General features: G+C 42.0%; 2 protein-coding genes across 2 annotated transcripts in view; both read right to left on the bottom strand.

The window, feature by feature from the left end:
- LOC118409761 overlaps nucleotides 1-1711 on the bottom strand; it is a 36066-nt gene extending 34355 nt beyond the window's left edge. Inside the window, exon 1 of the mRNA XM_035811050.1 lies at nucleotides 1409-1711. The gene's annotated coding sequence lies outside the window, so the exon portion shown is untranslated. The remainder of the gene's footprint in view (nucleotides 1-1408) is intronic.
- Nucleotides 1712-5166: 3455 nt separating this feature from the next.
- On the bottom strand, nucleotides 5167-12225 carry LOC118410489 (cytochrome P450 2J5-like). Its single transcript, XM_035812227.1, has 7 exons — nucleotides 11280-12225; nucleotides 10801-10940; nucleotides 10057-10255; nucleotides 9187-9473; nucleotides 8538-8726; nucleotides 7755-7890; nucleotides 5167-7316 (listed from the first exon to the last, which is right to left on the bottom strand). Exons 1-7 carry the CDS (start codon nucleotides 11641-11643, stop codon nucleotides 7135-7137), a joined length of 1497 nt encoding a protein of 498 aa, XP_035668120.1. The 5' UTR covers nucleotides 11644-12225; the 3' UTR covers nucleotides 5167-7134.
- Nucleotides 12226-12709: the final 484 nt, after the last annotated feature.

Genomic DNA, 12709 nt, shown 5'->3' with positions numbered 1-12709 from the left:
ACATTTTGTTAATCGAAACCTGGCCAGAAATTAGAAACACCAACTGTAATACGCGTTCCGTCTTTTTGGAGAGTTGGGTAGGTTCAAGGGATAGAAAAACAAAACACGTTTTGATATAGACGATGTTGTAGTAATTATAACGTTCTATAATGCGATTCACAAGCCAAACCGAATAAAGCAAAAAGCAAAATGCCAGCAAAATTGACAAAGATGGACGTACCTCTTTTTTATAGAAGAAGACGGTAACCAAATGATAAATTTTCCTTCTCACAGAAATCGCTTATGCTCCGAAATATCGCAAACACAGACAGAACAGGAGACTGCCCCAACTGTTTAGTTCCGAAACTCTCTCCCCAGACAAACATAACAAAAAATCGTCATCACGTAATTCGAGCTACAAAGATAACATCTATAAGGCGGCTGTGCATACAAGGCAGGGAAATCTTCTATCAACAAGACATTAAGGTTTTTTTCAGAGACACGTCTTGAAGCTTTCTTAAACTGTTTTACAACAGGTGTGTTTAAGAGGTCGCGAATCGCAAGTGGAAAATGATGACGGTATAAGTTATGTAGTCTGTAATATGCATGTTCGTTACCTTTCCGATGTTACGAAGTCTGAGAGGAAAAATGATAATTTCTCCCATAATGTACAAAATCTTGGCTTCCCTCAGTACGTTTTATCAACGTTTCAACTCACCTGATGAACTCTGCAACAAAATATTTCGAAACAAGAGCAGATTTCTGCTCCGTTTGGTTGATTAAGAGACTGTAGCAGTGCAGATTATACACCATACGACGGAAAGAAAAAAATGCCATCAAGAACAAAATACACCCTTTTGAACGAACCAAATAAAAAACGTTTTCGATCTTACATGTTGTCTGTGTTATGTGTAAAGAACGTTTTATGCAAGTCTCGTAATGAACAAACTTAAAGTATTTTCTGCTCTTTCTGACAAATGCCGTTACGGTGGTGGCAAGCGTATATGGCATGTAAACATATACTTGTACATAGCGGTGCAATCACATTCGTCGTAGACCGCACTACGGTATTGATGTGGTAGGATTTTCAAGCAGACTGTGACAGAACCAACTGCCTAACAAGATTTAAGACAACCATTTTGGTTACAAGACATCTGAATTTTGCAGGACATATACACGACCATCCCAAGAATGTCTCCAGTCTGTGATCATACGACGTTCTAACGACGAATGTGCCCAGGCCCTTGGTCATCGCGCAGTTTCAGACACCCCAACAACCCATTCACAAGGACTTAACCCTTGATACCGTCAGATAACGCACTAGTCTTACTTACAAAACCCAAAACAAAGTTCAAGACTGAAAGATGATCAAACAAACAGCCTGCTTAGCCAGGCTCTAAAGGTCAAGAGCAGATCTATCCCAGCTTACCTGTAAGTAGAAGGTGTGTAGTTGGTTGTTGGGTGATGTCCAGCCGTGTTAGACCGTGCCTCCGTGAATCCTCCCCGGTCAGTTCTGTGTGTGAGAGCGGATCACTGCCGACTTCCGCTCGGCCACACCGCGGACAATTCTCTTTAAGACCGGTGCAAATCTCGAGGCGTTTTCTCCCCGCTTCTTCTCCTCGGTGCGCTTTCTGACTAGGACAAAAGCTAGCTTTTTGCGGGGGTTTATCCGCGCCAATGGCGCTAAGTACAGCCCAAACAAGGAATCTCCTTAGAGGGGTGGGTAGGAACCGCAGGTGTGCGGAGGGTGTGGTTAGTAAGGGGGGGGGGGGTATCCCTGGATTGATTCCGGAGGTACACTCCTCTACTACCACCCCGAGAATTAATAATGCCAGAAATTTCGTCTTAATTGCCACTAATAAGCCTGCTGCCAGTGTCCGGGGGAGGGGTTTGATGTGTACCGCCCTTTCACGTGCAGACGGACCGCGAACGTCTGCCGCGCACACGACAGCCAACACCACAATACGTGACGTAATTGCCAAAATGTCATGATTTAGACAAAAAACGAAACGCAGCCGATAGAATGAGATGCAGTTCTTTTCATCCAGCCCGCATCGCTGAGACAAAAAATGTGTCCCCGATGGGTGCTAATTTTCCCCGTCAGTACCGATGTTATGGAGTCCTTAATGCGATTGTTGTAGTTAGGAGACAATGGGCGGCGTTCAGTAAAGAAAGAACAGGATTTAGTCAAAAGACAATCCGGTCTATCTGCTCCATCAAACTAAGCCAATGTTATCAAAATTATCAATATTCTTTCGATTTGAAACTGATTTTTATTTTTTTCTGCGACATGACGCCCCTTCCCCATATATCCCACTCATTGCAAATACAGAATACCATCTAATTCTTGCTATCATCAGAAATGTCAACCGAAACAAACCGAAACAAATGTGACTGTTTCGAGGCGTTAAAGCTGTAAAAAATAAAAGACCTTCTTTAGGTCGGGTACTACAAGAAAGGGACTAAATTACCGCAACACATGTTCTGCTTGATTTACTCTAGGGGGGTCTCTGAGTGGATAAACTTCTGTGGTGAAAAATAGTCCTTGAATAAAAAGTGATCCGGCCAAGCTTTTTAACTGGTGCTAAGTAGACACTTCCCCAGTCCACGGGAGACCACCTCCACTACCAACACTTACAGGAACAGATTAGCCATTAATCTCATACTAATGAGCTTCATTAAGCAAATTTACCACAACGATCCCGGCTAAACACTAGCCCCACTAACGTACAACGCCGCCAGAATGAAGAGTTTTTGGGTAAAGGGGGGTTCACACGTGAGTATACATTCAAGTCCGTATGAGGTCCGTATGGAGTTCTTGGCTCTACAGGTCACTTTGAAATAGTAGAAATTGGACAAATGTAGATACCTAAGGTGTTAGCAGGCCAATGAGCATGATTTGCGACCCAGCTAACTCGTCTGACATGTTAACTGTCTATGTCTGTCCAATTTCTATTATTATTTCAGCAACCTGTGGAGTTTGGTAGAGGCTAGACTTCCATACGGACCTTTTACTCAAAAAGTTCTGGCTTCCTTTCTACCAGACGGTGATCGCTCAGAGACCTACTGGATTTGTATGACAATTGATTTTATAATTGGAATATGATGCACAATGGAAAAGTAGGACTTAAAACACACAAAAAAACATAAGAAATGTAAGAAAATTCGTTCTTTATGTATGAAATTCGTTGATAGCGATTTGTCAAATCTTTGGTAGCTCAGCTTTAGTGGCGGTCTGATGGAAAAGGCGCATGTAACATCACAAATCACAGCGCAGTGGTAAATATTTTATAAAGCATTTTATAAGAAAACCCCTTCAAAAATACCGCAAATATACCAAACATGTAAAGATATCCGAGTTTGTACAGCGCTGATATAAATGATATCATAATAATACAGACGTAATTCCTGTCTTGCACGCGCAACATGTAGTTTTGAGATATCAAAAATCTCAGCTGCAGACACATGAACTTGTGCTTGTATAAATTCGAAACTTTCAGGCAAAAAACATCAGAGAAAAGATATTGAAAAGATTCGGATACCTTCCATTCCGCTATCGTAACTGTTTCGCAGATTGTCACTTTCATTGTCAACTTAACATTACCATACCAGTTTATAGTTGCCTGGCAAGGAAGGATGTCCACTTATGGGTCATTACCCGATAAATTCTATAAACACATAATGTTATATATATATATAAAAGAACGTTAAAGATATCGATGAGACTTTTTCCCCAGCACATCTCTAAGGAAACGAAGCGGCCTTCTTTGGGTTTCTACTTTTTCCAGTGACGTCATGATCAATCTGACAAGCGCGTCACTCTTTCTAAGAACACGTTCACAAATATGTCTTTTCGCGAGCGTATCTCTGAAAAAAGAACACGAAGTGGTCATCTTTGAGTTTCTACTTTCCTTTGGTGACGTCAGGTCGTTTGTGAGTGGACATGTGCCAAACCACCGCACGCTCTGTAAGTACACGTTCTGACACTACAGGAGGTACGGCCCCAGGTTTGCACGGTGTTCATTATACCCGCATGTCATCTGGATACACAAAGCCGATACCGCTAGTAACGTCAGTTCACTTTTATCCGCGGAGTAACCTTTATCCGCAGTATTTAAGCGGGGTATTTAGGGATATCAAGTCGACGGGCGGTGGTTTTAAACTGTAGTATTTACGAAAAATCGCCATTTGAAACCATCGTCCGTCGGTTTGATATCCCTAAATATCATATTTTTTAACACGTTTCATACGTGTCCGGATTGCAGTGACATTCGTGTATATTCAAGAAATGACTGGCAGTCCTTAATTTCAAGTTCATGCTCTGTAAGTTAACTACAGGTCTTGGTAATAATACACAATTACGACACAATTACAGTGACATTTGATATATTCTTTTTATTTACCATGTCAGACTAACGTATACTGGTATGTACAGGTTCAACTTCTTTGGACAGCTGTAAACATATGTAAGGATATATCAAGACCAATATTTAATTTAGTTGCATAAAACTATGGATTTTTCTGTGCTATTTGAATAAATAAAAAACTAGGGAACTCATCCTGTACATGAAAAAAACCCTATATTTTTCACTTCGCTGTGGAGAATATTTCTCTAACTGTTACATATATATGTGACTTTCATAACAAGTATACTGCCCAAGGTGGCACTTTTCATGATACATTTATTTGCTCTTTGTTGCAAAAATGAGATATCAAAAACGAACAACCCCATAATGGCGGAGAAAGAAATAAGGTAATTGACGATAATTCAATGTCACAATCAAGGATCATTGACTTGGCTTGATTACAGTTTTTGAATGGGGGACTTCATTGTGTAAATAACCAACCCAGTCTATCAATATTTACTTTTGATAGACATAAATCAACATTCTCTGAAGTAGAATCCTAAGGATTCCTAACACTAGTTTACTTTGTATATGTGTATGGGCCATAGTGTCCCAAATAAACAATAGATTAAACTAAGCGAAAGAAAGAAACTTTTGGGGGGGATTTGGTAAGTGCTATAGATCTCGTTATTCAAATTTTGTTTCATCTTTTATTACTTTCAAGGGATTCGGAGTGGAATATCACGGATGCAAGATGTTTGGTGTATTTAAACAATTGTATGTTTCACTCTGAAATGGAAATCGTATCGCACAGTCCAAATTTCTATATATATGATAGAAAGTCAGTCGTATAATGTACTACGGAGTGCTGCATTCGCCAGTGGACAATGATGGTCTCGAATAATCTGTACTCAGCAGACATTGTTATCTTTTATTTATACACAACAGGTTTTACGGAACTACCTTTATGTTCACTTAGTTTAACATAACATAGCTTATGACATTGGGCAATGTTCATACAAAGATTCGCTATCCCCGTTCACCCCTCCAAAAAGCAACACCATCTAACACTTCTATCGGACAGTTGAGAAGCTTATACTACTGTACATGTCGTGTCGTGAAGATAGGATTTAAAAGATAAACAAAGTTTTGCCGAGACTTTTCGTTTGTGGCGATAGACCACAACCAACAACGTAAAGAAGTGGATGGCGTAAACTGTACATGTGGGTTTCATATAAAACGTTATCCCTGGTCTCAGAGGATCTGTGAAACTGACGCACTACTTGTGCTTAGGAAAGGATGTTCGGATTTTCGGATCAAAGTTTTACAGTCCGTTCGCGATCGCCTTTTGTGTCGTGCGGAGATTAGGGAACACGTGCGCTCAACACGGTGTCATTTGTAGAGCTTGCGGAATCCTGTTGGTCCTATTGTTCTATACCCGCATCCACGCCCCACAGAAAGGCAAACAGTTTTTTTGCTACAGCATGGTGCAGGGACGGTAATAAATGACGGTATCTTCTTTGTGCATCTTCATTATGTCCCGGCGGCGCGTGCACGCTGTCCGCCCCGGGCAGTGGCCGGCGATGGGGGCTCCCCGTCCCCAAGGAGAGGGGTAGATGCGGGGCCAGTCTGTCCGGACACAATGTTCAAGGTGTGCGGCAACACGCAACCATGTGGTCTGTCTGTGTCTCCGCCGGGCTGACAGGGATGCCAGGCTGTAGTCTACATCAGACACCATTGTTGTGTCTCGTGTCACAGAGGTGGCGTGAAATTCACCTGTTCCTACAGGACTACATATGACGTTTGGTATAATCCTTCCTGACAAGGTTTATCACTGCCCTATATTTCCGCAGACCTCAGTGGATCCCAGACTCGAGCGTTCAGCCAAGAACAACGTAGAAAAGTCATAAATCATAACATGTTCTTTGGTCGACTACTACACTGCGACGGAATCGTTAACAATATAAAAAAGCTTCAACCGTTCTATCAACTTAAAGATACATGAGTAAGATGGCAGTTGCGAAACTTCGTTATTTTGAAGATTTTTTTTATAAACAAAGACTACCGCTACAGTTATGACTCTAACAGAATTTCATACGAACACTGATCAACAAAAAACTTTTAAAATGTCTAAATGTTAGAAACTGAACCAATTACTACATGAAAAAGCACATTTTCATAGCACATACGACATAGAATGGTTGTCATGTAGCAGAAAATGCCATACGAAAAATCCATATAAGTAATATAATATCTTAAAAATATATGTATAACATGATATGATGATATTATATGATAGATCTACACTATTTATGATATTGAATATAAACATGTGGTTATGATATAATATCTTATGTTTTAACATAAAGGCCTTTATATACAAACGTCAGCTGATACGATGATAAGGCACTATCAATTAATCACATCTTACGTAATGACTATAGATATCACAAATTATATCAATGATATCGACGGAACAGGTTAAACGTCAGACAATAGCAACTGCAACTGTAAAACTCAGCACGTAGTTTCCCGATGATTGACTGTAAACCATTTCACATCAGTCACATGAGGGTTTTGTTCTCTATGACATGTTCCATTTTGGGCTAAAATGTTACCATACCGTGGAAATGAAAACTTGGAAGTTAACCATTTTCAAAAAGAAGTTTAAATATATGACACGATCGGGGACTTTTGCTTTGTTCCTTCTTCCTTTCATTTTATATGATAATAAAACACAATCTTCGTCTTCTCTATCCTCTCTGAATCACTGATATCACGGGAATCACGACGTCATAACCGTTACATGTCAGCGGGGCACGGCACAAACTTGGAAAGGTGCAGGCCCCATGCTCAGTGATTTGAAGGTCCCTTCGGTGGAAGGTGTAGGGGCGCCCTCTGGCAGCTTCAGTGTAAAGTGCTGCAGGATGGTAGAAAACAGGAGGAACAGTTCCATCTTCGCCAGCTTCTCGCCTAGACAGTTCCTACGGCCTGAAATGGACAAAAAACGGACTTGTTATAATGATGTGAAAATTCTACAAGATAAATTATAAGCTGCAAATATTGATATCCAACTCGAAACAACATGTTTCAAATTCCACAAGATATATACAACATGATATATTCTACCATCAGTTTACAGCTGATGCTCTGTTGTGTTACTGGTTGGTATGTTTGAATATATCATCATGGTAACACTTCATCATTCTCCACGCAAACCCTCACTCAATATGCCTTAGGGGACTTACCTTAAAAACATTTCCACGGCCACAAAAGTGGGAACCTCGGCTCATTTTAGCAGAGCCTCCACAGGGTATATATACGGCATAGGCCGCGGGCAAAGCTCTGCGTAGGAGATTTAAGATATTGATAAGAAGTTAATAAAATATCTTTTAAATGGTTGACTTCCAAAATACGTATGGAAAGTACCTGTAGAGAATGGTAAGAACGACGGTGGGTTGTTCACCACCTTGCCGTCCGCATCCAGGAACCGGCTGGGGTCGAACAAATCCGGGTTGGGCCAGACTGCAGGGTCCATGTGGACGGACCTCAGGTTCGGAACCATCTAACGTGGTTTTGAAAAAGAAAATAGTTGCCAGTTTTGGTAAACAATGTCTGATAACTGATACTACCATTGGCGATATATAGGAAATGAAAAGGGACCGAGATGAAGAAAACAAATAGCTGTGGACTTGGCAACAACGACCTCTAGCGACGTGTCAGTTAACTAGTTCAACATTGATTAGCCATATGCTATATTCAGTGTTGACATGTAGTTTATTGGTATTTAGACTTGGTGGCATGGATATGTTGTTTGAGTTGCCGCTGGTTACCCATGATGTAGTAAAGTGCCTGAAGGTAAAGGACCATTTTACTGAATGTTGTATATATAGTCATCCCTTAACATGCAGGAAAGGCTGACCCTGGCAAGGGATAGACGGGCCTAGAGACAGCTGTCTATCTTTATGTCTACCTTGTCTCCCCAACGACCTGGAGGTCAAACGACCTGGAGGTCAAAGGACTAGGTAAGTAGGTAGGTAGGTAGGTAGGTATATGACGACATGGGCATCCACACTACTTTTCTCATCAGGTACACTGATTGTGACCCAGGTAACTTATATCACTCTCAAGCAACTTGTATCACTCCGCCGTTCTACTAACATGGCGATAAGAATAAAGATTAAAGTTCAAAATAAGGAAGATTAACGTTACAGCTGCTCCCTCCGCGATGTCGTAACCGCGGAAGCGGGTTGGCTTGGCTGCCCGGCGAACGAAGAGCACAGGTCCGATGTGGCGGATCCGCTGCGCCTCCATGATGGTGGCGATGGTGAAGGGCAGCTGGTATCTGTGTGCCAGACTCGGCTTGGTGGCGCCAAGTACACTGTCAAGTTCAGCCTGGACCTGATAGACACGACATACATACATACCAACAAACAAACAAACAAACAAACAAATAAAGCAACAAGCCAATAAACACAAGGACAATATCAGACATCTCATCCATTAAAATACATGGTTGACGTTTGTTTTGCTTGTTAGTTATAATGCCATCCGATTAACTATCAAAGCTCCTGTACATTTTGGGAAGAAAGAATGGGAGCCCAACACTGCTGTAGAACCGGGGCTAGCTGCTAAAAGGCATAAACTCGATCTTGACTTTTGTGTCCACTATTCACCTACTTAGGTACTAAAATCTACCCTATTTATTATGTAAATAAGACATACCAACTATCATTACAATTCATCCAGAGGTTCTCAAGGTATGCTGACCAAAAATATCCGGAAACACAAACAAACACCAGAAACCATACTTCAATTATTAATGAGCTAATAATCATCTGATAAATTCATGCGCTCCAACCTTTTGCTGTACATCCGGGTAGAGGATCATGTAGAGCAGGGCCCACGTCAGTGTTGCAGCCGTGGTGTCCGTCCCAGCAATGAAGAGGTCCTGAAGAATGTACACCACGTTGTCTTTGTTCATCCATATACCGCTCCCATCCTGCTGGGCCAGCTGGAGCAGACAGTAGTCTATGAAGTCTCGTGGATGCTCCGGGTCCAGATTCAGACGGTGTCGATCTATTTCTTCTTGGATGAACTGTTGCAGGTTCTTGGCATGGAAGAGTACTCCTGCATTTGGATCTTGAACTGTGTTGCAGAAGAAACATTTTTAAACGAGACCATAGCATGTCCAGGCCAAAAAAGACAAACAAAAAAAATTGAAATTGTGCTGCAGTACCAAGGCCAGTACCAGGGGGCACAAAATGAGCCTAATATCCAGCTCATGAATTTCTTCCGAGAGGACTGAAGAGACTCGGGAGTTATAATACGGCTGCATATACCAGGCTAGCCCGAAATCGACCTTGACCTTCGTCTTTCCAACTCCTACCCACATACCAAATATCACCGTAATCCATCAAGAGGTTGCTGACTACAAAAATCCGGAAACACACTCACATAGACACACAGACACACACAAACAATAGCTGCATTTTCATGGAGGTAACAATAGCAACGAACGTCCTTTTACATGCCATTTATCTAAACTCTCTAAACCCGGTTCCAACGGACTTCTCCAGTGGAAGTTGTAGCTTCTACGAGTTTTTGCATGTGTGTATTCCAGTCCCTGATTTTATCTATGTAGAATGCATGATATGATAACTGGCAACTACCTCTCAACGGTATCATTTCAAAACAGTTGGCATTACCGTACGATCAACTGCATACTTACCTATAGGAATGAAAGTGAAGAAAGGTAAGTGCCATTTGACCATCTCAGCACCAAGGCCCTTCATTGTCGTCTGCAGATGTTGGAATCCGGTATCCCCGTAGTCAAACCGCTTCCCGAAGACCAGGGTGCAAATGATGTTTCCTGTGGCTGTTGTCACGTCGGCTGAGATGTCAAATGCCTGCTCGCTGTAGCCGGAGATCTTTTGGAGAAGAAGGTAAAGGGTAAAAGGTAGTCCCATAGTCTATTTGAGGCCGTAGGGAAGTGGGATGTTACCTGCAATGTCTAGGGCACGGTATGGGACGGCGGAGCCAGCCCTGTTCTTTCATTGCCTTTAACCTCTCCAGCAGCCGGAGTCAGGTACCCATATTTACACCAGGGTGAGGAAATACGTAAGAGCCTTTCCCAATGACCAAACGTCTAGCTAGGAATGCCTGGAATGGAGCCCGTGTCCTCTTGATCTGGCATTCGTGCCGTGTCCTCTTGATAGACACTCGGTCATAGGGCTCTGAAGAGCGCCCATGTAATTTTTGCGACTGCTATATTTGCGCGATTCAATCTCTGCTTGGAGAGTAATAGGGCGCCTCTCAGAGATAGTTATTCACTAACCTTCACTGTTTGCTGACACAACTGACACCGGATAGAAAATGAATAGCTTAGACTGAATCATGAATATGACAGCACAATAAGATTTTTTTCTTCAAAACTTTATGAATTTTTTTCTTCTATGACAAAGAAAACTCATACCTTGGCACAAATATAACTCGCCTCCTCTTGAATTTGATCTTGTATGCTCCCTCGGCCCATCTTCATGCCCAGTCGCCGGAGCACACTGGTTGCAAACCTTCGTCGTTCCTTAAAGACTCCGTAAGGCGCCAGTATGATGTCTAGTCAAACAAACACAAAAATTGAAAACATAATGTTTATTCAACTCTGAATAGTGGACGTCTCTTTGTTGACATTGTTGGCTAGAATGAAATGAAGACTTTATTTATCATGAGCATGGGTGCAAAATATGAGAAGCTTAGAAGGAACTAAGGCCATAAAGAAGTAACATAACTAGAGTCACAGAACATGGTGTACTAAACAAGCACTTAGGTTGATGATGATCAAATGAGGTAGGTTTTCTTGTTGTTCTTTGAATCCCTTCTCCCACCTTCCCCAATGACTACGGGCATGCTGTTCACACGACGTATGTCAATGTGGAAGAATCACGCAACACCTACCCTGATCACCACCGACAGCGGGCGAAATCGATCCATCCGTCCGTGTAGAAAACACATCATTCTCCACAAGTTCCTTGATAGCCGTGTATCCACTCACAGCATAGTATTCATCACTCATAGCCTTGAATGAGTAAACGTCACCAAGTTCCTTGGCCCACATGTCAAGTTGGAGATGTAAACCTTGCTTAAAGAGCTGTGGCGCGTGGTTCAGCAGGGGCCACCCTCCAGGTGCCGATGGAGGCCGGTTCCCGGGTCTCTTTACCTTGATCAGAAACCTTACAGCTAAGAAGAAGGTGACAATAAAGACCAGTAGGGTGGACATGTCCAGGGTAGTGAACGGAAAACGTACTGGGAGCGTCATCATGTTGGTGTGGTAGTCTCTGTCAGACTCTAGGGTTGCCGGAAAAGAAATAGACGTTGACAAGGTGGGTTTGATACGAGCGTTCGTTGCACGGTAAGGCACTGGCAGACGGAAAGAGGTGGGAGACAAAAGGCTGATTTACATAAACTTGTAACTTGATCTGCTAATGTAAATATTAACTTGTAATGTAATCAGCTAACGTTATGATATGTATCAGTCGTAGAATTACAAATACCCAGGATGTACTAGTAACAGCGATCGTTAGTATAACATGCCAGAAGAGTTACCATTTGGAATCTCCAATTGAACATTAAGCTCATTACCCTTAAAAATGTGTCCCTATTTGAGCCGATTTCGACAACCTTCTCAACTCGACGGGAGGTCTGGTAGACACAAGCGGTTTGATAACGCAGTGTAAGCCGCGTGGGAAACAAGATACGGGAGCCGTATCACTACCTTCGTCAAGATGTCTCTGTTTTCGTTGCCGTCTGTGTGGTGTTTGTTTAGAAGACGGTATGCCTCGGGAAGCCGTGGATGGATTTTCATGATATTTTGTCACACGAGTGCGTATATTGTATTCCAAAATCCGTATGAGTTGCGTATTGGCGTTATTTTACCTTAGAAGAAGAATGCCGAAAAGTGGTTGTTTTCTGATCGATACCTAGGCTACACAATTGCAGGGCAAACTAAATAATAACGTTTTCTGCAAACTTTACCTAAGCCAAAAAATGTCCACAAGCAACTCATACGAACTTGAATATACGCACTTGTTCTTGCTAAATTGCTATCTATCTTATTTGATATCGTTATCGATTACTGTTATGTTGAACATATGCACGGTGTTCCTCCCAGGGATCTTTTAAAATCTTTGCACTCCTGCATGAATAAAAATAAACAAACAAAACAAACCCACCCTATGTACGATTACAAGCAGGGTGAGTGTTATTCTTAAAATATCGCTAGGTGGAGCTTTTGACTGGCAGGTTGTTCTCTTTGCATACGTTATTGTGTATATCTAAGTACAGTTCAGCACCAAGGACAGCCAATAGATCTATGACTGTCAATGCAC

The sequence above is a fragment of the Branchiostoma floridae genome, chromosome 2 (assembly GCF_000003815.2).
Source record: "Branchiostoma floridae strain S238N-H82 chromosome 2, Bfl_VNyyK, whole genome shotgun sequence".
NCBI lineage: Eukaryota > Metazoa > Chordata > Leptocardii > Amphioxiformes > Branchiostomatidae > Branchiostoma > Branchiostoma floridae.
This window is presented reverse-complemented; position numbering and strand designations above follow the sequence as displayed.